Raw genomic sequence first — 26,434 nt, 5'->3', positions numbered from 1 at the left:
CCGGGCCCGGTGGGGAGGGCCTCTGGGCAGGAGGTGCTGGTGGCTCTCTGCCCCGCATCCCGCAAGCCGAGGGGCGCAGCAGCTCCTGCGGGTGGGGAGTCCCCGCGGCCCGGCTGGGCTCGGGGACACTCTGGGGGCAGCGATACACCCTGGGGGGCTACCTCAAGGTGGCCAGGCCCGAGTTCTGCCACACCGGCACCGGCGTGGGGTCCGGGACGGGAGTGAGTGCGGCGCAGCATGGTACGGCACGGCTGCTGTTACACGGTGCCAGAACAGGGCTGGGCACCGGGATACAGGACCCGTAGGTCCGGCGGGGCGGCGCCGGGCCGGGCTGGCGGCGGCGGGGCGAGGCGGGGCGGTGGGAAGCGGTGGCCCTGCGGCGCTATTGGGAGCACGAACGGGAGCGGAGCGGAGTCGGGAAAGGGAGGGGAGCGGGGCGGGGCGGGAGCGCAGTGGAACCCAGCGCAGGGCCGCGCCGCCCCGGCCGTGCTTTGTTGTCTCGGCCGACACCGGGTCCCGGCCGCAGCAGCCCGGGCCCAACGGGCAGGATGTCTCAGGAGAGTCTCCTCGGGATGGACGAGGGAGCGCTGCGGAAGCTGGTAAGTCCCCAGACTGCTCTGGGTCTCTGGGTACGGTGCGCGCCCGCGGCGGTTCCGGGGGTAGATCGTGCCTGGAGTTTCCTTGAACACCCCCGGGCCGGGGGCCGCTGTCTCAGGCGCGGGCAGAATGAGACCGGGCGGGCCTCGGGTCTGTTGCTCGGCCGGGGGACTCTGGAGCCATCTCTGGGAGCGGTTGTTGCGCTGGAGATCCAGCGCTGGTCCCAGGCGGCAGCACCTGGAGGGACCCGCACTGGCCTGGGTCGGGCTCTGGGCCGGGGTGAGCTCCAGCACGAGCTCTGGTGATTCCGAAGACTCTGGCCCCGCTGCTCTGGCCGCTTTTGGCCCTTTGCTCGCAACCACGCCTGGCCGTACCGCCTGTCCCGGCTCCATCTTCTCGGCCGGCGGATCCCGGGGAATCGTTCCCCGATGTTGGCACAGTTCCCTGCTCCCCGCTGTCTCCTTGCGGGCTCCCGCGCTGCCGGGGAGCTGGCGCTGTGCCAGGCGCACTTCCCGGGCTCTGCCTGAATGGCTTTGCATCCCATCCCCTCCTGCGCGGCGGCTCCTGGGGCACCCACCGGCCGGAGCGCTGCCCCAGGAGCGAGAGCTGCAGTCGTGCGCTGCCGCGGCCGGTGGGCTCTGGAGGACGAGGGCCTCCGTGTCCCGAAAAGGGACTCAGGATACTCAGCCGGGTCTGGTGTCCCGGGAAGCCCCTACAAGTGCCCGGCTTTGGGCAACCCCGGGGACCTCCGGCCCGGGGCTAGGGCTATGCTGGCTGCCCTGGGGGTTGAGCCGGGGTGGCCCGGGCCAGCGATGGGGAATAGTCACAGCAGGAAGCTGAGTCAGCCGGGAAGGCAGCTCTGCTGGTACAGGAAAGAGTCGGGATGCCGGCGGGAAGTGAGGGCTGTGCAGTGGGTCCGCACGGGGGCTGCCCCCGGCTGAGCCTTCTGTCCTGCAGCCCTCAGCCAGCTCGGAGTGACGACATGCAGACCTGCCCGTGGTTCGATCTGAGGACCCCACTTGCTTCTCGTGGGGTGATTTCGGGGCCAATGGGCCATCTATCCAGAGGCACGGGGATGGATGGTCAGAGTGTCTTCCCATCTTGCCAGTGCTCCAGCTCTGCCACATCCCAGCCGAGGTCTCTGATCTGAGATGGAGCCTCAGGAGCAGTGGGTTCCTGGTGTCTGGCCAGCCCAGGGAGGTGGATCTCATCCTGCAGCAAGAACTGCTTCTATGGATGCTTTTTCTTCGACATGCTGAAGCTTCGCCTTCCCAGAGCACTGTGCTTGTGACCCACATTTCCCTGTGCTGTGTGGCACAAGCTGGGGAGAGCCTCAACTGAGCTGGCATGAGGCAGGGAAGGAATTATTTTTCTTCTGGTTAGGTTTTTGGCTCCACTCAGCTGGAAGAGGATTAGTCCATATAAGGGAAAACTGCCTCTCCCACAGCTTCCTCCCGTCTTCTCTGCTCTCCCCAGCTCTCCACTCTGCCTTGCTTCTCCTCATTTGTCTCAAGTGACGCCTAGGCAGCAGCATCTAATGTCCCCAGGGAAACTGAAAGAAGAAGGCTGGGGGACTTGAGGAGGTCCCTGCAGCCCCCTCACTCCTGTGCTGGCTGGGCTGGGAGCTGCCAGGAAGCCCCTGCCCTGCAACTCCTGCCATAGGCATCTGCATGATTCCCTCCCCAGCTGCCCACTGGTATCCCAGTCCCAGGGAGGCCGGTTGTGATGAACCAATGGTGCTGCATAAAGGAGACCAAGGTCTTGGAGAAGCTGGAGGAGGGAGCTGTGGGGGATGGGGTGGGTGCTACTGCAGGGTGGACATTAGGTGGATGTCCAGAAGCAAGAGATTGTTTGAGTGCTTACAGCTCTACTGAGCTCCAGGCTGAGGTCTGCCAGCTTTGGGCTGGGGAATGCTTCCCTCTCCCAGCCTCTCCAACTCTTAGTCTGGTTGACTAAGGAGGATATAAATACCTTTGGAGACAGAGGCAGGGCAGGCTTGAGCTAGAAAAGTTGCTGCCATGAGATCCCCTTCTTCTTATACCCAGTAGCCTTTGGCAAATCTTCAATGGCCCTGAGAAGCACTGCATCCCTGCCATATCCCTGTCATCCAGTGTCCTTCCTCCTTTCCTCTGCCCGGGGGGCAGCCATGCTCCCCATGGCTCTTTCTAAAGGTGCCAGTGAAGCTTCAGGCTGTAGGTGGTGCTCAGTGTTCCAGGCTCATCAGATGTCCCAAAGCAGTTTCCCTGTGGCCAGGCTCCAGCCTCCAAATTGCTGTGTGCTGCAGCACTCCAAAGAGCCATGGGGGATGCCAGGGTAATTGCAGCCCTCCTGGGGGAGCTGCCCACTGCACCAGGGCTGTGAGCACTGCTGTGCTGGGCATCAGTGGGGAAGCAGCCTATGGGTGCTGTGCCAGTGCCCTTTCACAAAGGCACTCTGTGTGCCGAGGAGGGTGTTTGCTTGGAACCATTAATTTGCTGGCAGCTGGGCAGGGCCCATGAGGCCCCCGGCATGTGCCGATCCCTGAGTCTTCCTGTGCTGGCAGGGTTGGGCCCCTTGGTCCTTCACAGCTGTTGTGGTTTCCGTCATGCTTTCTCTTGCTACTGGCTACGGCGCTTCCAAAGCTGCTCATTTGCCTCATTCTAGCTCCCTGCTGACGTGGGCTTGGAATAAGGCATTTTCTCCTGCCCTGCCATTTCTCCTGTGGGGAGAAGCCTTCCAGGACCTGAGTGCATGTCAGGTCCCAGCTGGAGCCTCCTGGATAGGGCAGACCCCAGAGCTGGCATGTGGGTGCCACTCAGCACACACTGGTGCCAGCATGTTTTCTGCACCAGTGTCTGCAGGGGTGGTGTTGCATTGTGTCCTCCTTTCCTGGCACTCACGACTTTTGCAGCTGCTGTGTACACGCCCCTTCTCCTCTCTCCCCCAACCAGCTAGCCTGACCCAGCTGCTTGGGCCAAGCCACTCACTGCCAGCAGCTTATTCAGGGAATAGCCAAGGCCTTGGCCACCCAATATGCAGCTGAGGACTGTTTTCCTGTTCTCAAAGCCTTTGGATGTCTGCAGGGAGAGCTTGTCCTTACCACAAAGCTCTGCCTTCATCCCCTCATTTTGAGCTGAACCAAATTCCACCACTTCCCAGCCCATCTATGCTGCCCTGTTTGCAGGGAGCCAGGCTTCCTGGCTGGCCGCCATTGCTGCTGGACCATGCCTTTTTCGTGGTCATAGTTGTCCCCACTGTAGTGGCATCCTTGGGATGCCAGCAGCCATCTAGGGCAGATGGGAAATGAGAGGCCCATGAGGATGGAGGTGCTGGTTTTCTCTCCAACACTCTCCACTGCTCTGGCAGTGCCGTGGCTCCTGCTCTTCCCAGCTGCTTCCCTGGCCTTGTGGTGGCAGAGGTGCCTGCTCTGGATAAAAGCCCAGAGTGGGCTGCAGGCCTCAGGTCTAGCCAGGTTGTTGGAAGGAATGGTGCTGCCTGCTGGCGTGGTGGGGGCTGCTGGGGTGGGAAGGAAAGAGCACCCTGGCTCCAGGCAGCTCCCCCAAAGGTTATGTGTTATATAGAGTTGGTTTGCCCTAGGGCTTGGTAGTCCTGGCCACCAGTATCTTCCCAGCTGGGGAAGGATAATGCTCCCTATTGGGCTTTGTGGCTGGCAAAGGTTAGAGTACAACAGTTTTGGCTGCTGCTGGGATGGCACATGGCATCTCTGTGCCTGCTCTGTGCTTGCTGGCTTCACTAAGATGGGAATACCCTCCCATATCACCAAACTCCAAGCAGAGAGGGCAAAGGGAGATAGCTTCTCTGCAGAGAAGTCTGCATACAGGTAGTGGTGTGGTGCCTGCAGTGTGGCTCAGTTCAGGTCCAGTCAAGGGACTAACCCTGGATCCCTGCTGCAGCGGAACCCGGAGAGCCTGCATGGGTGGCCTCTCAGTGGCCCATGGGATAGGAAGGGAAGGGACTGATGCACTTGTCCTATGGCATAGCCATGGCTTCTCCCAGCACAATGGAGCTTGATGCTGACAGCAGCTGGTGTTGGTCATTTGGTTTATTTTAATGAGCTCCATGGAAAATCACCTTCCGGGTTCCTGATGTTAGGGTGGTGTTGATGTCCTACAGCAGGACAGTGTAAGGATAGTGGGGCCATGCCTGCCCTGACTGGCCTCTCACTGCATATCTGGCTGCCTTCTGCCCCTTGAACATCAGGAGGTGTGTTCATAGCGCTCTGGAAAAACTGGAGCTGGTAGTGGGGCTGACCTGATCTGGAAGAGGGGGAGCAGCTCTGCATGCCCTTGCCAGGTGCTGGCCTTTGGTGGGCTGAAGAGCACCTGGAGTGCCTGTGAGATGTTCATGAGGGGCATTTGTGGGTGAGTTGTGGCTATGCTTCCCACACAATAAAGGGTTGGACTTGGATTTAGAACAGATCCCACTCATGGATTTGGTTCCAAGAGCCACCTGCTATGTGCTAGCAATGAATGAGAATGGGGAGGGCTGCAGGGTGGACAAGCTGACTCCTTGGTGGGATGCTGGGGTCCTTTCAACCAGCACCTCCTGGGGAACAGGGGATGAGAAGGGAATGGGCTCTCCTGTCCCTTTGCTGCTGGAGGGACTGGCATGGGTAGGAGGACTTATTCCAGAGCTGGTGCTACTGGGAGGGGCAGAGCTGCAGGGCACCAACCCTTGCAGGCAGTAGGACCACTGGTGGGTGTTCATTTCCCATGCTTGTCTCTTTGACCTTTACATGCCCAGAGGTCTCGGTGCCACTGTGACAGCCCCTCTTCACTATGGCTGGTTCCAGCATCCTGTCCTGGGGGGGCCGTGCCCACTTCCTGAAGGGCCTGGCAGTGCCGGGCAGCGTACACTGGGCACGTGGGTGCCACACACAGACAGTGCCTTTGTCCAGAGCGTGGGCAACTCATGGCAGTGTGGGAGAGGGCGGCACCAGGGCTGAGATGGGGACTCAGCAGCCAGAGCCAGTGCTGAGCCCTGCCCTGTGCACCCAGCTGGAGGCCACACTGGACCTGGCTGAGCGGCGCCGCATCCGCTCGGCTATCCGGGAGCTGCAGCGGCAGGAGTTGGAGCGAGACGAGGAGACGTTGGCATCCAAGCGCTTCCGCCCAGAACGCAGCAGCCACCGACAGGACAACAAGGAGAATTGGCCACAGTGAGTCCTGTCGTGAGCTGGGGTCATTCCCTGCCTCTGCCCTGGGAGATGGGGGCTGCGGTACCTGGCCCCACTATGGCTGGGACAGATTTGAGTGAACATGAGGGTGGGAGCAGCGTGGCACAGAGCAGCTTGGTGCATGGTGGGGCCTGTTGCCTGGATCTGCCAGCTGCCCACAAGGGGACTTTGCTCGCAAGCACTTGTGACAGCTCCCAGATGGCCACTCCTCTCACCCTGCTCAGGTCCCGGCGCCTGGAAGAGGAGCAGCAGGCAGCCCTGGCTGCCTTGTCTGAGCAGCTCGAGGCCATCACCAGCGTGGAGGAACTGACAAAACTGGTGAGCGACCATGTGCCGGGGCAGATTGTTTGCTGGGACGGAACTTGTGCTGGGGCTGACCACAGGTCACCCTGTGCCGGGGCTTTCCTGGGTCCTTCCCTCTTGCAGCTGCGGGCAGCGGGTGAGTATGAGGAGCGCAAGCTGATCCGAGCTGCCATCCGTAAGCTGCGGGCTGAGGAGATTGAAGGTGAGGCACCATTCCCATGTTCTTGGGGGGGAAGCCCTGGAAGGTGTGAGATGTGGGCAGCTCCTTCCTGAACACCATCTTTGCTCCCACTCAGCTGCAACCCTGGCTGGGAATGTGCAGAGCAGCCGAAGGGATGGCACCAAGCCCCCCACTGTGCCTGGGGAAAGGAAAATCTTCCAGAGGGACAATGCTGAAACACCAGTCTTTACCGGGAGTGAAAAAAGCTGTGGTGAGGATAGCACCAAGCCTCCAGGCACAGACAAAAGCGGGAAGAGCAGCCAGCAGGACGATGCAGAGCCACCACTGGCTGGGCCAGAGGAGAGTGGGTATGGGGAGGCTGTGAAGCAGGCCCCTGCCCAGCAGCCCAAAGGCTCAGTGGTGAGTGTGTAGAGCACTGCAGGGGGTGGGACTGTTCAAGATTTCACCTTTTATGGGGATTCCTGTGCCAGCCTGTCTGGAGTACAGAGCCCTGGGCAAGCTGTGGTTGCCTGCCCAAAGGGATTGAGACAGGTGGGGCTGGGGTCTTTGGGGACAGGGAAAACACGGCTGGGCTGTGCCAGCATGGCCCCAGCAGTGGTGAGCTGGGGCTGGGTCTTCAGGCCAGGGTGCCCCTTGGGCTTCTCCCAAGGATGCTACCTGATGGGGATCTGGGAGCCCCTGGTGCGCATGGTGCACCCATCTCTGCTCCAGTTCTTGGGGATGGGGCTCTTTGGAGGCAACTGCTATTCATCTCTCCTGCAGCAATTTTCCTGCATGGGTAGAAACCTCAATTCCCTGTCCCCCTTCTCATAATGGCTATTCCTCCTAGCCTTCGAGGGGCCAGAGCTCATTCTGGACTGAAGCTGCTGGGAGCTTTCTGGATGGGGGAGGGATAAACTGGTGGGCAGAGCTGCAAGGAATGAGCACAAACTGGGGTTTTCAGTGCAGCAGGGATGACACTGCAGAGACTCTGTGGTGGTAGGAGATCTCTGCATCCAACCCTGTGGGGTTGCCCTGCAAGGGTGGGAAGAGGAGAAGCAATGGGTGTACCCGCAGCCGGGTAAGAAGGTGTGGGTTCTCCCATCTGCCTCTGTCCAGCCCTGCTTCTTCCTCTGCCTGCCCCAGGGCTGTAGCAGGAGACTGCCAAAGGCATGTAGCCTTGTGCCACCTTTCAGCACTGTCTGCCTCCTCATCTGGATGTGCTGCCATGCTGCCCCCAAGCCCTGGCTGGGCTGGGAGATCACTGAGCAGCTGAAAGGGCTGTTCCACTTGATCTGGCTGATTTCTATGTGGCCATTTCCATTCCTGGGTTTGGGGCCTGGCTCTCCTGTGCCCTCTCAGGGTACAGGCCCCTCTTCATCTCCCCCTGCCCTAGAGTCATGGTGCTGCTAGAGGCACTGGCACAGCCAGGACTGGCACCTTGTTTCCTAGCTTACACCAGGACACCCCAACCCTGCTCTGACTTATGTCAGAGACAGATCTGTCACCTGCGTGTGGTCCTATGTTTGGAATATTTCATCATTTGCCAAGCAGAGCTGCAGGTGCTATTGACAGGGACACGGTATTGTAAAACTGGATGTTCTCTGCATCACAGAGCCCTAGAGTGCCTGGGCTGGAGGCATGGGGCAGGTTTGGGGTCCGCCTTCACTAGACACTGTCTCTCTCCCTGCCCACAGGATGCAGCAGGGTGTGGGAACACTTGTCCCCCTGTGAGCCTCTTGTTGTGACCCCTGTGCAGGGACTGGCTTGTCAATTCCCAGCAGCCTGCAGGCAGCGACCTGGATAGCATGGGAAGAGTCCACAACCTATGCATCCCTGGCTGGAATGGGCCATGGTGGCCCAGTGGGTGACTGGAGCAGGGCTGGTTCTACTCCCCCCAGGCCCGCAAGCAAGAGGATGTGGTGGAGCAGGAGCATGTCCCAGCTGGGATGCAGGAGCTGTGCAGCCAGCAAGCAGGAGACCCCCAGAAACCTGGTGCTCAGGGTGAGTTCCCACAAATGTCCATGGCAAAATCCTGTCTGGGTTGCATGCCTGGGGCCAGTTGCAGGACGATGGAGGGCATACTATCTCACAGTGGTGGGCAGGGCAGCCAGGTGCCTGGAGGGGCTGCAGGATGCATTGCAGGCAGCTGCAGGCTACCTGAGCAGAGACTCTTCTCACCCGCAGCTGTGGTTTCAGGGAACCTCGTGCTCCTGGCGCTGCAGCCAGTCCCAGAGCCCAGTCCAGAGCCTGAGGATGATGGTGAGGACCTGCAGCAGGGTCAGCCCCAGGCAGCCTGGAAGGAAGGGAACCTGGGCAGCCCTGCCAGCGCCCCAGAGCCCAGTGTGTCACAAAGCCCCAGAGGGGAGCAATTCATCCCAGGCCAGCCCAGTGCTGGCAGCCAGGTACAAAACTGGTGGCAGCTGCCACTGCCCTCCTTGCCCAGGGCTGGCAGTCTGTGGGTGAAGCCAACTTGATGGGTGGACTGCATGTAACCCCCAGCTGAGTGCTCTGCCCCTCTACTCCCACAGCTTCATGTTGGGATACACTGCCAGGTGCTGGAGCCAGGTGGGAGACATGAGAGGCCATCAGTGGGTAAGTGTAGCCTTGAGGGGGGTGACATGAGAGCTGTCCCCCTGCCAGCTGGGCAGTGCCACCCCAAGGCCCCCCTGCTCCCCTGTCCTGCAGCATGTACATCGCAGGCAGCCCTGGGGACATGACTCCAGCCCACGTGTGCTGGGCCAGGAATGTGAGTGCAGGACAGGGCCAGGCGAAAGGCCACCCCTAGCTGGGGGCCGATTGCTGCCTAGCCAAGTGGTGGCAATGCCCACCCCAGCCAGGGAACTGGGTGTAAGGCGGGCTGTTTACTGGGGCTCCCACTCTGGCCGGGTTACTGCAGGGCCATGAAAGGGAATCGGTGCCAGTAGCAAATCCTGGCCTTTTGCATTCTTTGTCCCAATAAGGCTGGGAGCTGTGCACGGCTGGCTTCTGACCACCCCCACCTTGGGCCCAGCACCCTGCAGGGCCTCCCCACAGCCCTGAGGGATTCCAGTGGCCAGCAGTTGCCCTCTTCCTACTGCTGGGAAAACCATCCCCATGGCTATGCCAAGAGGAAATGTGGAAAAAACAAAAAGCAGCTCTCTGCTTCCAGGGTCAGAGGTTGCTGTCCTTCTGAGGAGCCCCTGGAGGCTGCTGGCTCCTGGGAAGGAAGATGCCCTGGGAAGATGCTAGGGGTGATAGGCTGAAGCATGGCACAGCCCTGGGGTAGAGGCAAGTGTGCAGGATCTGACCCCCCCCTTGCCTCACAGGGGGCTCAAACCTGGATTCTGAGGAGAAGCTGAGCCCCCTCCCTCCATGGGCATCAATGACTCCAGCCCAAGGGCAGAGAGCTCTGCCTGCACCCTTGAAGGCTGAGCCACCTGGCCCCTTCAAGGTCTCTCCAGAGGCGATGATATGCCAGGGCCTGGTGAGGACAGGGGTGATCCCAACCTTTCAGCACAGATCCCAGGGACCCCCACTGCACTGCTCGGCACACAGCCTACCCTCTGCAGTGGGGTTTTGCATTGCAGGACAGAGCCCATGCCTGGGGTGCAAGGCAGCCCACAAGTGCTGATGGATTTTGGCACTAAGCTCTGGGGAGTGTGGAGTGATGGGGAGGGAGACTGCAGGGTGCTGTGCTGTGGTGGGGCGATGCCAGTAGCACCTGTGCTGTGCTCACCCTCTGCCTCCTTTGTCATTCCTTCCCTGGCCTGTCTCTTTCCAAGCATCAGTGCCCACCCAGGAGGTCATGGGGACCCCGGCTCGCCCAAATACTCACCGGTGGGAGCTGGTGCCCTCCTCCCTGGCTGGCCCCACGGGTAAGATCCTAGTGATGGCTGCCTCCATTCTCTGCTTTCCAGTGGTGGGATGTCCCTGCTGGAGCCTGGGCAGGTGTGGAGCTCCGCAGTGCCAGGATGCCGCAGGATGCTGCTGGCTGCCTACCTGCCCCTTTTGCTTCCTGCCCAGAATCCCTCCCTCCCTCCTATCCATGTGCAGTGGGGGGAGGGAGCAGAGGCTTTGAGGGGCTGCAGCCACCCTGGGAAATGCTGGTTTATGATGGGATCTCTGGGGCACCGCAGTACCTCCCGTGAGCACGAGAGGGATTGCATGCACGGTCAGGCGCTCCGGGGGCATTGTGCGTCGTGTGGGCAACCTAGGGGGGGCTGCATGCGCAGTGTGATATCCCGGGGCGGGGCCAGCATGCATCGCAGGGGGCACCCCAGGATGGGGGGCAGCAGTGTATCGCAGGGGGCACCGCGGGGCGCTGCATGCACGGTGCGAGGCCAGGCCGGCGGGGACACGCGTTGGCGGCCGCAGTCCGGTGACCCCGCGCCCATCCCCGCAGCGCCGCTCCCCGCGGGACCCCCGCCTTCCCCCGCCGCCGGCTCGGTGCGGGAGCGCGCGCAGCGGTTCGGGCCGGCGGGGGCGGGCGGCGCGGGGGGGCGGGCCGGGGCCGGGGCCGCCCAATGGCAGCGGGGGCCCCGCACGGCCCCGCCGGCGCCCGCTCAAAACGCGCGGGGCAGCGGCGGCGCAGAGCAGCGCCCTGCCCCGCGCCCTGCCGGCTCCCGCCTCGACGCCATGAAGACCTTCTTCACCATCGAGATCAAGGATGGGCGCGTGCAGCCCCTGGCGCCCCGCATCACGGCCACTCCCGGCGGCCAGCGGGCAGGTGGGCACTGATGGGGTACGGGGTGTGCAGGACAGGTCCAGTGGGCAGATGGCATCTGTCATAAGGCTTGACACTGTAGGGGTGATGGGCATGGGTGTCATGCAGGGAGGTGGGACTGAAAAAGGTGTGGATCTCTCGGGAAGGTGGGCACCGCACGGGAATGGACATCTACTGGGCTGTAAGCACTACGGGACTGTGCTCCTAATACGACAGTGTGCACAGCTGGGCAGTGGAGCAGGTGGATGCCAGTGGGCCGTCGGGCACTGACATTTGATGGGCACAAATGGGCAGGTGGAGGCGGGCAGGTGGAGGCAGGCATGCTGAGCCAGGCCAGGTGGGTGCTGATCGGTGGCAGAGTGGCAGCAGGGGCATTTGAGTGCTGCCAGAAGAACAAAGCATGCCTGGTAGCCCTCATCCTTTGGCATGCACTCTCATCGTGCTTGGAGCATCTCAGTTCGAGGAGACCATCTTGCCCTGCAGCCTGTCCCTAGCCCTACCGTCTTACTGTGTTTATGTTTGGGGTCATTCTCCAATCCCTGCCCTGCCCCTGCAGCCCTGCCCCATCCTCTCCTCACTGACCTGCTGGTTCAGGGGAGCCCACGCCATCCTGCTCTGTCCCATCCCACAGCTGCACCGTGTCTGTTCCAGCCCTGCCCCAATCCTGCTTGCCCGCAGATGTGGCCATCCCTCTCACTGGGGGGTCTTGGCTCCAGCTGAAACACTGCAGAAAGCGCCCTTCTTTGGGGTGGATGATAAGCCAGGGCAGCGAGGGGTCTCAATTGCCCCATCTCTTGCTCACCCCCAAAGACCTTTCCCTATGCCAGAGCTCAGTGCTCCCTGCTAGGGCAGGATGTGTGAGGCAGGCAGATAGCCCAGCCAGAGCCACTCCCCAGCTGTGGGGCTGAGCCTGTGGGCTGGTTCAGACCCCACATGCCTCTTGCTCCCCTTGCAGAGGTGACTCTGGATCTGCGGAATGCCCCCATCCGTATCACCACCATCCCCAGCAGCGTCAGCAGCATCTGCAACATCAGCAGTGTCAGCAGCAATGTCACCAAGGTGAGTGCCCAGGGGGTCTGTGGGACTGTGCTGCACCTGGCCATTACCTGGCAGCTCCAGGGCTTGGGGACCAGGGACCAAGGAGTTAGTGTAGGCAGCATGCCGCAGAGGCTGTCTGGTTTTGGTTGGTGCTTTTGTTTAGATAGGGTTTTTTTCATCAAGAGACCCTGGACTTTGTGTGTGGTTGCACTGCCCTGAATGAGCCCCCTGCACTCTGGACTGTGCCACCATGTACTCAGACACTTGGGGAGGTGCGCAGAGGGGGACAAGGAATCTTTTGTGGGTCTCACTTTGTTTTAAACACCTTTAAGGGTGGCAGCAGCTCAGGGAAAAACCCATTGCCAACCACCCCTCTGTTTTTCCTCGGGGATGGACCTTGGCCATGTGTCTGGGGAGCCTGCCTTGGAGGGGAGCTACTCCTCAAAGGTCTCTAAAGCACCCTGGAGCTGTGGGTTAGGGTCTTTCAAGTTTCTGCTATGCCATGCTGAGTGGAGAGTGCCCAAAGCCCCAGCCTGACGAGGAGGGATTCTTGGGTGCAACTGGAGGAAAAAAAATCTGAAAAAACAACCCCTCTGCAGTGTCTTTGCAGGGAGGGCAGGCTGTGAGGCTGTGGCCATCCTGGGGCTGGGTGCACACAGGAGACAGCCCTTCAAGTGCTTTAATCTGCTCCTGCCCATCTAGGGTAATGCAAGGCGTCCGTGTGCCGCCTTGGCAGGAGCCAGGATGTCAAACGTGGCTCTGTTTCACTCATGGCCACGCACGCCTGGCTGCCTCTGCAGGAACGGCCCTGTGGGTGGCCTGTGTCACTGCCAGTGGCTGTGGTACCACTGGCTTCACCCGATCCTCAGCCCAGCCCTTGCCAGCATAAGGCAGGCAGTGCCCACAGGTGCTGCCCACACCTGCCAGCAGGTCCTGCCTCTGGGCAGCTGGCTGCGGTGCGGTGACTTCCCTGTGCTAATGCGTTTGGGCATGCTTGGCCCAAGCACTTGTCAGCTCTCATTAAGGTATTAATGGGTCTGTCAAGCAAGGTGGGGGACCTGAGACCCATTGGCTGCCTGGCAGGAGATGCAGCCTCCAGGTATGCTCCTGATGGGCAGTGAGGAGAAGGAGGATGAGGCAGTGGTGCTGGCAGCCCTGCCATGTAGGGCTTGGTTGGAGGACCAGCAGGCTGTAGAGACCTGGGGGCAGTAGCCACAGTGGCATGTCTTCTTGTTTGTGGGGTGCTGCCTGTACCTGTGCAGGGACCTGCTCCCCCTGGGGCAGGCACTGGGGAGCACAGGGGTATGAAGACCTAAAATCCGTGCTGTGACCAACGCCCTTGCACCAATGCCAGCCTGGGGCTGGAGATGTTGTGCTGTGGACAATGCTGGCCCAGAGTGGGAAGGCTCTTGGACAGAAGAACACAGCAGTGGTTTGCTTTTTCATTCACCCAGCACTGCTGTGGTCAGGGCTAGTCCCCACTAGCCCCATGGCTGGTATCTGGCCCTGGAAGCCTCCAGGGGTGGGGGGGCCTCTTGCAGGGCTCCCCTTGCTGAGCCACCTGGTCCCACAGCCGGATGTGCTGCCAAGTGTGGCGCCTGGCTCAGCACCCCTGCACGGGACCCCTGGCTGCTGGGACCAGAATAGCCCACAGGCAGGGAGCGGGCCAGCCTCCAGCCGGGGGGGTGCCTGGGCCCCTATAAAGGGCAGCAGGACAGCTGAACGGGGCTCGCTGCAGCGCCTGCACCGCCATCATGCCAGGGCTCAACTTGGAGGGGCTGGCGCAGGCTGGGGTAGCAGAGCTGGCAGAGCTACGGCAGGAGCTGGTGGCGTTCCGGGGGGCAGCAGAGGGGCAGCTGGAGCGGGCTCTGCAGCGAGTGCAGGCGCTGGCACAGGCACTGCAGACATTGGAACAGGAGCACCTGGAGTTACGGGCAGAGCTGGGGCGCCTGGGACGCCGCCTCGATCTGCTGGCACCAGGGCTGCAGGTGCCCCGCAGGGAGGACATCAGCACCCTCTTTCTGGAAGCACAGGACCCTTGCGCTCACTTTGAGGGCACTGAGGAGCCCAGTGTCCCTGTGGCCCATCCACCCACTTTCTCCAGTACACGCCAGCAATCAACCCTGCATCTCTCCCGAAGCAACAGCAGCGTGAGTGTGGGCAGCCCTGTCCCATGACAGGGGGAAGGGAGGGGGTCACCAGCCCCCAGGGCTCCTGGGGGTATCTGTAGCCCTGGCACAAGGTGTGACTGTGGCAGTGGTGCACGGGGACACGGTACCATGGGGATCTGCCACTCCTTGGGCTCGCTGGTGGGGCTGTGCACCCACCTGTTTCGCATTCCCAGTGTGCCAGGTGGGAGGCCCCAGGCAGCAGTCTTGCCTCCACCACAGCACCAGGCACAGGTGGTGGCATGGGTGCATGTGGCCAGTGTTAACTCCGGCTGATGGCTTTGCCATGGATCGGTTTACCAGGTCACAGGATGCAGGATGGGACCAGGTGTGTGCATGGCTGCTCTGGCCCCACTCTGTCATCTCTGGTGCCCTGTGCCCTATTCTGGGCCTGGCCCACTGCCTGCTATGCATTGCTGGGGGGTTGTGCTGAAAGGGACTTGGCTGTGCTCAGGCAAGGGCCGAACTGGCCTAGATCCTGGCAGGGATGCAGAGGAAGGCTCTTGACCTGCTGCACAAGCTCTTCTCTACACTAAGTCCCTTAATTCCATGAAAATCCCTGTGCTGCTAATGGTGTGCACGGGCCTTGCCAACACCTTGCCCACTGCTGGGTAACAGCCACTGCCTGGCCCAGAGCTGTGGGCAACTCCTGCTTGCTGGGGAACCCAGCCACCTCCTAGCAGGGAGCAGAGAGGATTTGGAGATATTATGGCAGCCAGACTGGAAGGAAGAGAGGGACTGCTGGGTCTTCCTGGGGCATGGGGTGCTGCAGATTGCCATGTTCCCCTGCCTGCCTTGGGTGCTGCAGATGCTTGTGGCACCCACCAGCTGAGAGCACTTAGGCCCAATGTGGCACATCCTCTCTAGGGTTCTCACCGCCTGTATGTAGCACTGGGCAGGTGTCAGGGTGATGAGAGCCTGGACCCTGAGAAGAGGTGGGGGTGTGGCCAAGCTGGCAGGGGGCTCAGCTGCATGGTGATGTTCTTGCAGATGGAGCCAGAGGTGGTGGAGCAGCAGCAGGCGCCAAGGCGAGAACCAGAGCTGCCCAACGGCATGGAGAAGGTGCAAGTGAGGGAAGTGGAGAGAAGGAGCAAGCTGAATGTTGAGGAGCTGAGCAAGATTGAAGATGAGGATATCCTGGATAAGATGGTACTTCTTCCTCTGGTTTGGGCTCCTGCAAGAAGGTAAAGGGACCTCAAGCTGATGGCAGAAGACTAATGATGACTTCCCCCTCCTGCAGTTGGATCGGACAACAGACTTTGAGGAACGACGGCTGATTCGAAATGCCATGCGGGAGCTGCGCCAGCGCAAGCGAGGTACTCGGGGATGGTGATCCCTGCTAGGGTCAGAATGGTGGTGGTGGCAAATATAGGGCACTGAAGTGTGGCTGTCCAGCTGTGGGGAAGCAGTAGGAACCAGTGTGTGCTGGTTCCTCTGTTGTCCCCTTGGCTTTGTGACACCAAGGACATCATCCTTCCCACAAACCAGTTGTGGGCCAGCAGTAGCTGCAGGACTCCTGGTGTGGCAGAAACAATGAGCACCACCCCACTTCCCTGCTGATGCCATCTCCCACTCATGTTTGCAGACCAGCGGGAGAAGGAGCGGGACCAGCGGCTGCAGGAGGCTAGGAGCCAATCTGTGACAGGAAGGGCTGGCCATGCCACAGAGACCACCACCACACAGAGCACTCAGTCAGCCGATGGCTCGGCATGCAGCACTGTCACCAAGACTGAGCGTCTTATCCAGTCTAGTATGGACTGGGCCAGGAGGGGGGTGTGCCAGCCCTTTGGGGGCCTTGCAGAATCCTTCCCAGTGCTCTGCCACCACAGCTCCTTTACCGTTCACTGCCTGTCCTGAGTCTGGCTAGACTGTCCTGGGAGCAGGACAGTGTTTCAGAGCTGAGTCTCTGGCTTGCCCAGAGCCTGCCTGGGGATAATTAGGGTTTTGCTCTGGTGACTTCGCTCTGAATCCCCAACCCTGTCAGGATGGCAGGGCCTTATCTGCACCTTTGGCCTGTGTCTTGCCTCCTATATCCCTGCTCTCCCAGTCCCTGGATGGCTCAAGCTGAGTGGCTGCAGGGGCTGAGGGATGCCCCAGCGCCCTGCTGCTTTGCGCTTGCCTCTTTGTTCTCTGCCTGGGGGGCACGTGCGCTCTGTCCTCCCTCTGCCTGCTATGCCCATGGCTCTACCACCTGGGACTTTTCCCTGTTGCAGTGAGTGGGTGTGAATGCTTGGCAGCAGCATGTGTCTGTGGCTGCCGCTCTTCCCAGCCCAGCAGTTCCTGTTGCTTTGTCCCTGCAGGTGATGGCAGCAAGACCTCCCGTACTACAACCATGGAGTCAAGTTATGTGAAGAGATCAGACAGTAAGTTTTTCCTGCCCTTTCCCCATAGCATCCTCAGGGTGTAACCCTGGGGCATCACTGCTGCTGAGCCATCAGTGCCCCCGTGCAGGCAGAGTCCTGCCTTCCCGGCACAGCTGCCCTCAGCTTCTGCCCAGGGCCTCTTTCCTTCCTTTCTCTCTGCAGATGGCAACAGCACTTTCGTTCAAACTAAATCATCCTACAGCTCCTCATCCAAAAAGACAGGCAGGTGAGCAGAGGTGCCTGTGGGTACAGCCCCACATAGTCCCTGTCACTTATCTGCTTGCACAAATCCTCTGCCCAGCTTGCAGTGTCCTCACACAAATGTGACTCCAAAGCCTCCTGGTCCTTGAGGTACATCCACTGTGTTCAGAGGTTCTCATGGGTCCTTCCTTGGGCACAGAGATATGTCTGCCAGCTGAGGACCTTAAGCCACCTCTCTTCTATCCCAAGGACATGGAGGTCTCCAGAGTTCCAGGGCTGGCCATGGGCTGAGACCACTGCTTGCCCTCCTCTGGGCTGCCCAGAGCCCCTTTAGCATTGCCTGTCTCTCTCCCAGCATTTTTGACCGTGAAGATGAGAGTGCTTCTCGGCAGAGCAGCCTGGCCGCGCTGGAGCGGCGTCAGGCGGAGAAGAAGAAGGAACTGATGAAGGCTCAGAGCCTGCCCAAGACATCGGCCTCTCAGGCACGCAAGGCCATGATGGAGAAGCTGCAGAAGGAGGGTGGGAGGTGAGGCTGGGCCTGGGGCAGGCTGGCCAGGGCAGTAACTGCTGCACAAATAACAACACCCTGCAGCTATGGATAATACTCCATGTCTCCTGTCACAGTTCAAACCCTGCAGCAACACAGACCACTGTGCAGCGCTCCTCCAGCTTTGGTGTGCCTAATGCCAACAGTATCAAGCAGATGTTGCTGGACTGGTGCAGAGCCAAGACCCGGGGCTATGAGGTGAGTGCCACCTCCTCTTCCTGTCCCAGGGCCAGTCACTCTATCCCTTGGTAACTTTGTTGCTTTCTCAGCACGTGGACATCCAGAACTTCTCATCGAGCTGGAGTGATGGCATGGCCTTCTGTGCCTTGGTCCACAATTTCTTCCCTGATGCATTTGACTACAGTAAGCTGACGCCCCAGAACCGCCGCCAAAACTTCGAGGTGGCCTTCTCTTCTGCAGAGTACGTACCTCTCTGGCCATCATATGGACTTGGGATGGCTTGGAGCAGCTTGGGGTGGCTCTCCTGCTCGCTGCTGGGGCGAGTGGGGACACATGGAGTTGATGGTGCTGGAGGTGGGTGCCTGTAGGTGTCACTCCCCCCATGCAATGCAACAAGGTTAGGTGCTGTGGGGGCAAACAGCAGCTGGTATGGGCAGAGTCACAGGAGGCCAGTGCAGCCCAGTCTGGTGTGGCAAGGGTGGGTATAGGGGTCTGGTTTCCTGAATGTGGGGCAGAGCACCCAAAGGCAGAGCAGCAGCCCCATGAGCCCACCTGGCTTCCAGCAGTACTTTCCATCTTGGGGGACCAGGTGTGGGACTGCAACCTGTGGGGGGAGCAGGGTTGACCTATGCCAGGTTCCTCCTTTCACAGTTGTAGGGGCTCAAACACCATTGCACCTTCTCCAGTCTCTTCCTTTCCCTTTTTGCTTCTGTTTTCCTGGGTGCTGAGAGATGGGAGTGCACCTAGCTGGAGGGCTGGCAGCCAGCCCCTCTCTCCTTCCTTCTGTCTCTCTCCCACCCACCCACTCTTCTCCTCCAGTACCCTGCCAGAGGGCAGGGCTGGGGGTGGGGGGGGTCCCATCCTGCTGATGTCCAAGGTGGCAGGGTGAGATGGGGATTCCCACAAGCTCCCAGGGTGCCGTGGTGCTGTTTGGTGGAGCGAGAAGGGGGCTGTGGGCCTGGCTCTTGGCGCTCCTGTTAATGGATTTTTTGCCTTAATTGGGAAACTGGTGTGCGGACTTGAGAGAGCCATCGATCTCTCCGGCCTGGAAGCCAGGTGGCCTCTCGTCCTTCCTCCTCCTCCAGCTCTTGTGAGCGTCCTTTCCTGAGCTTCCTGCACCAGGGCTGTGCCGCGCGGTTCCAAGTGGAGCTGGGCAGGAGGGCTGGGTTTTCCCCCCGCCATCCTCCCAGCAGTTCTATATAGGAGCTGTATAGAGCGCCGCTCCGCTCTGGAACCCGCACCCCGAGCACCTGGCGTGCCAGAACACCTCACTCGTCCTCCTACTCCTCCTCCTCTTCTGTCTGTCTTTCCCTCTGGACTTCACGCCTCTCCACACCACTCACCTGCCCCTTTCCCCCTTGCTTGTGCCCCCCCAGTATCACTGAATGGCCTTGGCATGGGGTGCCTGGAGCCCTCCTGCCCCTGCATCGTGCATCCCCAGAGCATGCCAGAGCGGAGCAGCTGCCAGTGGGATGGGAACTGCACTGATCTGTGTCTCTTGTTTTCTCTTCCTCCCCTCCCTGACTGGGCTGCGGTCACTGGCTTGCCCCTCTCTCTCCCCGCACCCAGGAAGCACGCGGACTGTCCACAGTTGCTGGACGTGGAGGACATGGTCCGGATGCGCGAGCCAGATTGGAAGTGTGTGTACACATACATTCAGGAATTCTATCGCTGCCTGGTCCAGAAGGGGCTGGTAAAAACCAAAAAGTCGTAGCCCATTGTCAGCCCCCCCCAGGACTGATGGTGAGAACCTTCCCCTCCAAGTACCTGCCCATGTGCCCACCACCACCAGGGCTCGGCAGGGAACTGACTGCCTCGGCTGTGGATGAGACTGGGGGATGCTGATGGGTGAGGGGCAAGTCCTGGCGGTGCCAGACAGGGCCTAGCAGGAAATTGGCAGGGACAGCTGGCTGGGCTTCAGCCTTCTGGAATAGCACCTTGTGGAGGTTTGGGCAGGGGGTACTGTTTCACCCTGGAGTGCTGTTTGCTCTCCAGCTGTGGGGAGGGCAGTAGTTAGAACAGAGCTGTGCCCCCATGGCTGAGCCTGACCCAGGGGTCAGCTGCTGGGGATGCCACCCAAGGTGTTCTGAATGGTGCTGTCTGAGTGTGGGTGGCCCCTCAGGATGCTGCAGCATCACTGCTTCCACTTGCTGCCTAATTCCCCTGCCTCAGGGTGCATGCCCAGCTCCAAGAGGCTGCCTGCTCATATATGGGCAGAAGCGGGAGCCTGGAAAGTGTGACTCAAGGCTCAGGTCCTGCAGTGTTTGTGCCTGTCTCAGGGCATCCTGGCTGGCGCTAGAGCTCTGGCTCCCCTGGCTCTGCACAGTGCTGGCACACCAGGGCCCAAACAATGGCTTTATAAGGGCAGAGTCACTCTCTGTGCACTGCCATTGCTCCACCACTACCCTAAGCCAGGCTGGCAGTGGCAAGGGCTTTCCCAAGGCCCCAAGCATTATCCCTCCCACCTTCACGGTGGCCAAATCATGAGGTGGGGCTGGTGCCAGCCAGGCTGTGGGCTTGGAGCCCACTGAGCAGGCAGCAGAGACCTAATGCAATGGCTGGGGCCATGGGACTCAGGGTGGGGGGCTCTCCTGGACCCTGGTGCTCCCCAGGGGCTGGCACTGGCTGGGGTCGCTCCTTGGGATGGGACTCTTCTAGGGGGCCAACGTGTGCAGTGGGGCTACTGCAGGAGGGGAGAGGGGAGGTTCAGGGCTTGGGGGTTGAGGGTGTTGTGGTGGGTGGCAAGCTTAGGGTTCAGAGCCTCCTTGTGTACCCTGTCTTTGGGGGCAGATCCCTGCCTTGGGACATCCTTGTGCACCCAGAGCCTTGGGGCCAGAAACTTGAGTGGCCCAGGCCAAAGCAGCTGAACTGGCCATGGCAGCAGCAGGTGCTGCCAGTTTGTGTCAGCACCGCCCCCAGTGCCAATGCAGCCCTTGCTCCAGCAGCAGCAGCAGCCTGAAGGGGAAACAGTGCCTGGTAGGGGTGTGGGGCCTGGGCAAGGCCAGGAGGGTTGGCAGAAGTGGTGGGGTTGCTTCTGTGCCCCCCACCCCTTCTCTCCCTGTAGGAAGGAGAGGACAAGAGGTTGCCAGATCTGCTCCATGCCTTTCCTGGTTGTCATCATGACTCCTAATTGTGTTGTCAGTCCCTTCAAGGACCCAGGGAGACCCAACCTGGGCAGAGACATAGCCCAGGGAACTGGATGGGTGGCAAGGCAGAGTAGGCCACCCCACGAAAAGGGCAGTGGCAGAGCCCCAAGGCTACTATGGGGATGGGGACACAACCACAACTGATCTTCCAGGGTGCCACAAGACTGGTAGCTCCTGGAGCCAGGTCCTGCATGGACCCCTGCACTGTGGTGGGGCAGAGAGAGAAGATAGGCCAGGGCTGAGTGAGCTGAGGCAGGGCAGTAGGGTGTGCTGTGCTTGGTGCAGGTAGCCCCTGGGTTCCAGTCCAGGGCAGGGGAGGGAGCCAGACTGGCAGGGCTTAGGAGAAGGCAAAACATCAGGGTCAGGATTTGAGGCAGGAGTAAGGGGCAGCACATAACCAAGACCCATCCCCTGCTTTCCCTGAATCACTTGGTGGGGTTTGAGGCAAGGGCACAGCAGACACCTGCAGCCAGGCTGGACTTTCTCTAGAGGACATCAGCATCAGCTGGAGGAGCAAGAGGAGGAGGGTGGGCACGGCTTTAGCAGGGAATGATTGCCAGCACCAAGAAGTGGGATGGAGAGCATCTGGGGAGCCAGGGGTGCAGACAATTGGGAAACCCCTGCCCTGGGGCAGGCACCTCCCAGGGCAGATAGCACATGCTTTTCCCAGTGTCAGGAGCAGGACTGTGGTACCAGGGTGGGGTGGAGGGGTGTGAAAGGAGCTCAGCAGGTCTGAGGGCAGCAGTGCCCACACCAGCAGGCCCTGGGCAGTGTGGGGTGCCCATCCCAGCCCCCACACGTGGCAGCCTGTTTGAGGCCATGCTGAAGGCTTCATCTCTGCAGGACGCTGGTGGACTGCGTGCCGCTGGTGGAGGTTGAAGACATGATGATCATGGGGAAGAAGCCTGACGCCAAGTGCGTCTTCACCTACGTGCAGTCCCTCTATAACCACCTGCGTCGCCACGAGTTGCGCATGCGGCAGAAGGAGTGCTAGAGCCTGCCCTTTCCACCCCCACTGCTGCCCTCACCCCAGAGCTGCCTGCGGGCAAGGGAGCTGCTTGCCTGGGAGGGTCTGGGGGGCCATGGGTCTGGCACTGGGGACAGGAGAACTCTTCCACCAGGGCACCCCCACACCTCTGCCTTGGCAGAGCTGCTTCTGCCTCGGCCAGCTGTGGGCTGACCCTGTGGGCAGAGCCAGGTGGGCACTGCTGGGGATGCTCCCACATTGGCTTGCCCCCCATACTCCAGCCTTTTAAGTTATTTGTTCTCCAAGAATTATTTGCCCTGCAGGTACCATCCCTATGTCCCTGGGGTAGCGCGGGCACAGCTGTGCCCTCAGACTCGGGCCACCTCATGGGTCTGTGGCTGAGCAGGGCTGTGCATTTCAGCCAGGGTCATGGTATATCCTGCAGGCAGCACCTGTCAGCGGTTCCCTTGGTCCCCTGCAACGAAGCCTCTCTGCCCACTGCAGGCCTTGCTTGGTGTCACCTCCCTGGGGACAGCTCCACAACCGTGCCAACTCCCTGCTTCCCACCTCCACGTGCACCTGAGGCACTTCCACATTAGGGGCACCTGTGGGCTGGGGAGGGGGTAGCAGCAAGGGGTCCCAGGGGAGTGCAAGGTGAACGGTGCAAGCTGGGACAACCGTCCCCACTCTCCTCTCCAGCTCAGGCCACCCATGTGCTCAGTGCTGCTCGCCCTTCTGTCACATCTCTACACCTGCGCTGACACGTGTACCAACACCAGCCAGATAATAAAGGTTTATCTAGGGCAATGCCTCTGGTTCAGGTCCTTCTGCCAGTGGCATATTGCACACCACAGTGCTTGGGGAATGCTGGCAGTCCAGCTGCTGCAGGCCCCTCTACCTGCAACTCAATTGCTTACCCAGCCCAGAGGGACACTGGGGCATGTACAGCTCCTCACCTCATTGATGATGTCCATAGCTGAGCCATCCCCAGACCAAGGTTCACTGCCCCCTATTGCCCTAGGCTTGGCACAGGGAAAAACTCCCACATGGCCAGCAAGACTATGGTCAAGTGCAGCTGTGCCCCACCGCCTTCCCTAGCTGAGGGCCAGATGTCTCCAACTGGGCCAGTGCAGCCATGGGGCTTTGGTTCAACACTGCAGGACTCACTCATGGGCTCATGCCCATCCTCCTGCACCCTGTGAGAACAGTTCATCCCATGCCATGGTGTCCACTACCCTCACCCCTCTATCATGCTGGGGAGGGGTGGCACAGGAACAGCACAGTTGGTCTGTAGGTTGGTATATGGCTCACCAGAAGTGATTATGACTGTGCCATCTTCTACCTCTGTGAGAAGCTCTGGGGCACCCAGCTGTCCTTGGAACAGAGCAGTTTGGGATGCACACGACCGAGCTCCCTCTGAAAAGATGACACAATGCAGATGACTGCAAATAAAAGCTTTACTAGGAGGTGGATATGACATAAACCCTGCTGGGGGGTAAATTCCCCTTCTTGGGACAGCTCTCCCACCTTTGGGACTCAGCACATCTACCCTTAGCACCTGGTGCTTTCTGCTGAGGGTTTCATCCTGTCCCATGCAAGCAGGATACTGCTGCCCGGTGCTGGGAGCAGCTAAACATCTGGGCACAGCAAGAGACTGCAAGAAATGCTGCTCCTCCTGACTGGCCAAGGATAATGGGCTCCAAGGACAGGAGGGCATCAACCAGCACACAAGCAAGAGTGGGGGGGAAAACCTTTGCCACCCTGTGACACCATGTCCAGCTGCCATAACGCCCTCATTCCCTGCACTGGGGACTGGCTGCAGGACCCTGTCCTAAGGGTGCCACTCCTTGCTAGAGGTCTGGGTGTTCTTCCTTGTCATGTTTGGGTGGGGTCTTGCCATCAGCAGTGGGTGCTTGGGGGGGCGGCAGTATTGGCAGAGACTTGGCAGGGGCAAACTGGAACTCCTCTGGCACAGGGGTCTCAGGCGTCTCCTTGCGGTAGAAGCCCAACTCCTGCACCAGCTGGTTGATCTCTTCCCGGGTCATGTCGCTCAGGGGAATTCTCTGCACCCAGACAGGGGCTGTAGCCTGGCACCTGTGGGGCACTGAGCACCCCAGGCCCTGTGGCAGCAGGTGCCGCACTGCCCACTCACCTCTAGCTCCTCATACCGGAGGCTGAGGAGCACAAGCTCAGGGTCAGCACCAGGCAGGTGTTTCATCTCCAGGTTATGGCTGGGCAATGTGTCAAGGAATGGGCAGCACTGATCAGGCCCACACAATCCTTATACCATCCCATCCTTCATCACATCCCCTTCTGTCCTCCATCACATCCCATTCCTGTCTGTCCTGTACCATCCTCCATCCCAACCCATCTTCTCTCATATCCTGTTGTTTTCCATCCCATCTGTTTTGTCCATCATCCCATCCTTCACTGCCTACCATCCCATCCTCTTTCCCATGTAATACCATCCTATCCTTTATCACATTCCCCAACTACGCATTCTCCACTCCTCCCCAAACCCTGTCCTTCATTCCTCACAAAACCCCATCCTGTCCCTCAGCCCATCCCCTCCCATACTTCATTCCCTTGCATCCTGTCCCTCACCCATCCCATCCCCCATCCCATCCCATCCCCCATCCCATCCCATCCCATCCCATCCGGACCCCAGCGCTGCAGCCGCTGCCGGCAGGTACTAGAACGGGATGTCCTGGGTGACGAACGCCTTCACCTGCGGAGAATGGCCAGTCGGGCCCGGCTCAGCGTAGGGAAGCCCCGACTCCCCGCCACGGCACGGCCCGGCCCGGCCCCAGTACGTACCTCCCTGAGGCGATTCAGCCGTCACCCGCCGCAGGTCTGCGGGAGAGGACACCCCGTCAGGCACCCGGCGGGAAAACGGGTTCGCCCCCGGCGCGTCCCGCGGTCCCCACCCGCGCTTACCTCCACCTTGCCGCGGGCCAGGTCCTGCAGCACGGTCTCGCGGAGCCGGGGGTGCTCCGAGCCGCCGCCCGCCGCCAGCGCCGCCGCCAGCAGCAGCCACAGCCACGGCCCCGGCCCCGGCCCCGGCCCCGGCCCCGGCCCCGGCAGCACCGCCCGCATCGCTCCCGCCGCTGCCACGTCCGGCGCGCCACGAGCACGCGCACGGCGCCGTGCATGCGCGGCGGCTCGCGCGCAAAACACGTGCGCACACGAACGCTAACAGTCTCGCGCGCAGACGCGTGCGCACCCTGTGAATGGCGCGTAAGAGCCGCGAGCGCTCAACGTGCACAGACCGACAGCGACACCAGCGACACATACAGAGCGACACACAGCGACACACACAGCAACACACAGACCAACTGTCGCGGTTTTATATTGGAGGCAGTCATGGAAGTGACTTTCTAAAAGAGGCTGCTAGCAGTTTCCCCTGTGTCTGACAAAAAGATCATTCAGTAATTAGTTTTGAAAACTGACAATTTGTTAAACTAGTAAGGAAACTGTACACGCCTCCGTGAAGATACCTGTTAAAGACAAAAAAGCCCAGGAGGGTCTTTTTCCCTTCTGGCCTGAGAGCAGGTGAGGAGGCCGGGCTGGGCCGGGCCCGTGTCAGGCAGGCCGAGCCGGGCAGCCCCTGCCGCGGGCCCGAGCCCCTCTCCAGGGCGCCCGCCGGGCCCCATCGCTGCCGGGCAAGGAAAGGGGAGGCCGCGGGGCCGAGGCCGGGCCGCGGCTGCGGCTGCTGACATACTGCTGCTACCGAGCCCTGCCCTGCCACCAGCCCAGGCCGAGCGGGGTCTGCTGGGCCCCAGGAGCAGCCGGGGCTGGGCTGGCTCGGCCAAAATTCTGCTGCCATTGAGGTTCACCTGCACCCAGCGGACAGGGGGAGGAGAAGCCATCGGCCCCCGGTGTGCTGCTGCTGTGTCATGGCCCGGCTGCCGAGATCCTAACTGCGTTCCCCCCCAGCCCAGCCGCAGCTCCGGCTGCAAGCTACAGAGCCTGGCCAGGGCCATGTAACCGTCTGCAGGCCCCGGGTGAGATATTAACTCTTTCAGTGCTTCAGTCCTCCCTCGAGTGAGAGAAAAGGACAGAGTGCAAACACGTAGCAGAATAGCACGAAGTCACTGAGGTCAATGAAGAAGTCAAGTCCCAGAGGGAGGGATAAAGAAATGCCTTTAGTGAAAGTACTCTTATAAAGATATGGAGAAAAATATAATTGATACATCAGGCTCTTTTTCCCTGTAATGCATTGAAAAGTCAGGGGAGATGAATCATTCAAATGGTAGATATCTAGCAAAGGCCTCTGTGCTAAAGTAAGCAGATGTTAAAGTAGCTGTGATCCCATAAGTTTATACAGAGAGAGAAAAGAGTGATGAAGACCCTGTGCCCCCAGGGAGAAAAGAAGACCTCTATTCCCAGAAATTATGATTTCAATGATAGATGAAGAGAACCTTTGCTCTTAAGCAGCTCATCTTTAAAACAGTACCCCATAAGTTGACATGGCCCATAAACACAGCTGTGCGAGAACCTGTGAAAAATGGGAAGGACTTCACAATGGCAGATTTTCCTGGTGGCTACTATTAATAGAAATTCAAAGCCAGGAGAGAACTGTTTTCTTATAGAGCAGTCTTCATATATTAACGAGAGACTTCTCTCCCTAAGTAAACTGAAGAAAGACTATTCTAAAAGTAATAAACTGAATTGTTTCTGTACATTGTTAGAGAGAAAGAAAAGGTTATGGGGGAGAAATGTTCTAAAAGTTTTATTAGAATTCTTATTATTCTTTCTTTTAGTTACTGTTATAAACTTTTCTTTATACCCTTTTCAAGTTTAAGTCTGCTTTGCCTTCCTCCTAATCCTATGTCACAGCAGGAAATGAATAAGGATATTCTAATAAGTGCCCTGGCATTTAG

General features: G+C 60.0%; 2 protein-coding genes across 6 annotated transcripts; one reads left to right on the top strand and one right to left on the bottom strand.

The window, feature by feature from the left end:
- Window positions 1-390: 390 nt before the first annotated feature.
- SMTN (smoothelin) lies at window positions 391-22,358 on the top strand. Of its 5 annotated transcripts, none has more exons than XM_077187898.1 (22): window positions 391-599; window positions 5,595-5,755; window positions 5,998-6,091; window positions 6,200-6,278; window positions 6,373-6,656; window positions 8,138-8,240; window positions 8,424-8,641; window positions 8,768-8,831; window positions 10,001-10,055; window positions 10,136-10,944; window positions 11,897-12,000; window positions 14,013-14,129; window positions 15,138-15,296; window positions 15,388-15,463; window positions 15,733-15,897; window positions 16,448-16,510; window positions 16,673-16,736; window positions 17,067-17,237; window positions 17,336-17,456; window positions 17,528-17,679; window positions 19,008-19,181; window positions 21,428-22,358. In XM_077187898.1, the coding sequence occupies exons 1-21, from the start codon at window positions 549-551 to the stop codon at window positions 19,150-19,152; spliced, it is 3,255 nt and encodes a 1,084-aa protein (XP_077044013.1). In that variant the 5' UTR covers window positions 391-548; the 3' UTR covers window positions 19,153-19,181; window positions 21,428-22,358. The 5 variants fall into 5 exon arrangements, with proteins under 5 accessions (XP_077044013.1, XP_077044016.1, XP_077044014.1 ...); XM_077187899.1 differs by having other exon boundaries at window positions 392-599; window positions 8,436-8,641; XM_054645967.2 differs by having other exon boundaries at window positions 393-599; window positions 10,001-10,093; window positions 10,621-10,944.
- Window positions 22,359-22,990: 632 nt separating this feature from the next.
- Window positions 22,991-24,735, bottom strand: SELENOM (selenoprotein M). The gene is made up of 5 exons (XM_054646046.2): window positions 24,489-24,735; window positions 24,369-24,404; window positions 24,245-24,279; window positions 23,704-23,782; window positions 22,991-23,614 (listed from the first exon to the last, which is right to left on the bottom strand). The coding sequence occupies exons 1-5, from the start codon at window positions 24,645-24,647 to the stop codon at window positions 23,402-23,404; spliced, it is 522 nt and encodes a 173-aa protein (XP_054502021.2). The 5' UTR covers window positions 24,648-24,735; the 3' UTR covers window positions 22,991-23,401.
- Window positions 24,736-26,434: the final 1,699 nt, after the last annotated feature.

Source organism: Agelaius phoeniceus, chromosome 18, assembly GCF_051311805.1.
Source record: "Agelaius phoeniceus isolate bAgePho1 chromosome 18, bAgePho1.hap1, whole genome shotgun sequence".
Lineage (NCBI taxonomy): Eukaryota > Metazoa > Chordata > Aves > Passeriformes > Icteridae > Agelaius > Agelaius phoeniceus.
This window is presented reverse-complemented; position numbering and strand designations above follow the sequence as displayed.

Coding starts and splice junctions, on each gene's coding strand:
- SMTN (XM_077187898.1), top strand. CDS start 549: ATGTCTCAGGAGAGTCTCCTCGGGATGGACGAGGGAGCGCTGCGGAAG. Junction 600..5,594: donor AGGGAGCGCTGCGGAAGCTG/GTAAGTCCCCAG, acceptor CTGTGCACCCAG/CTGGAGGCCACACTGGACCT. Junction 10,056..10,135: donor GCTCGCCCAAATACTCACCG/GTGGGAGCTGGT, acceptor TCTGCTTTCCAG/TGGTGGGATGTCCCTGCTGG.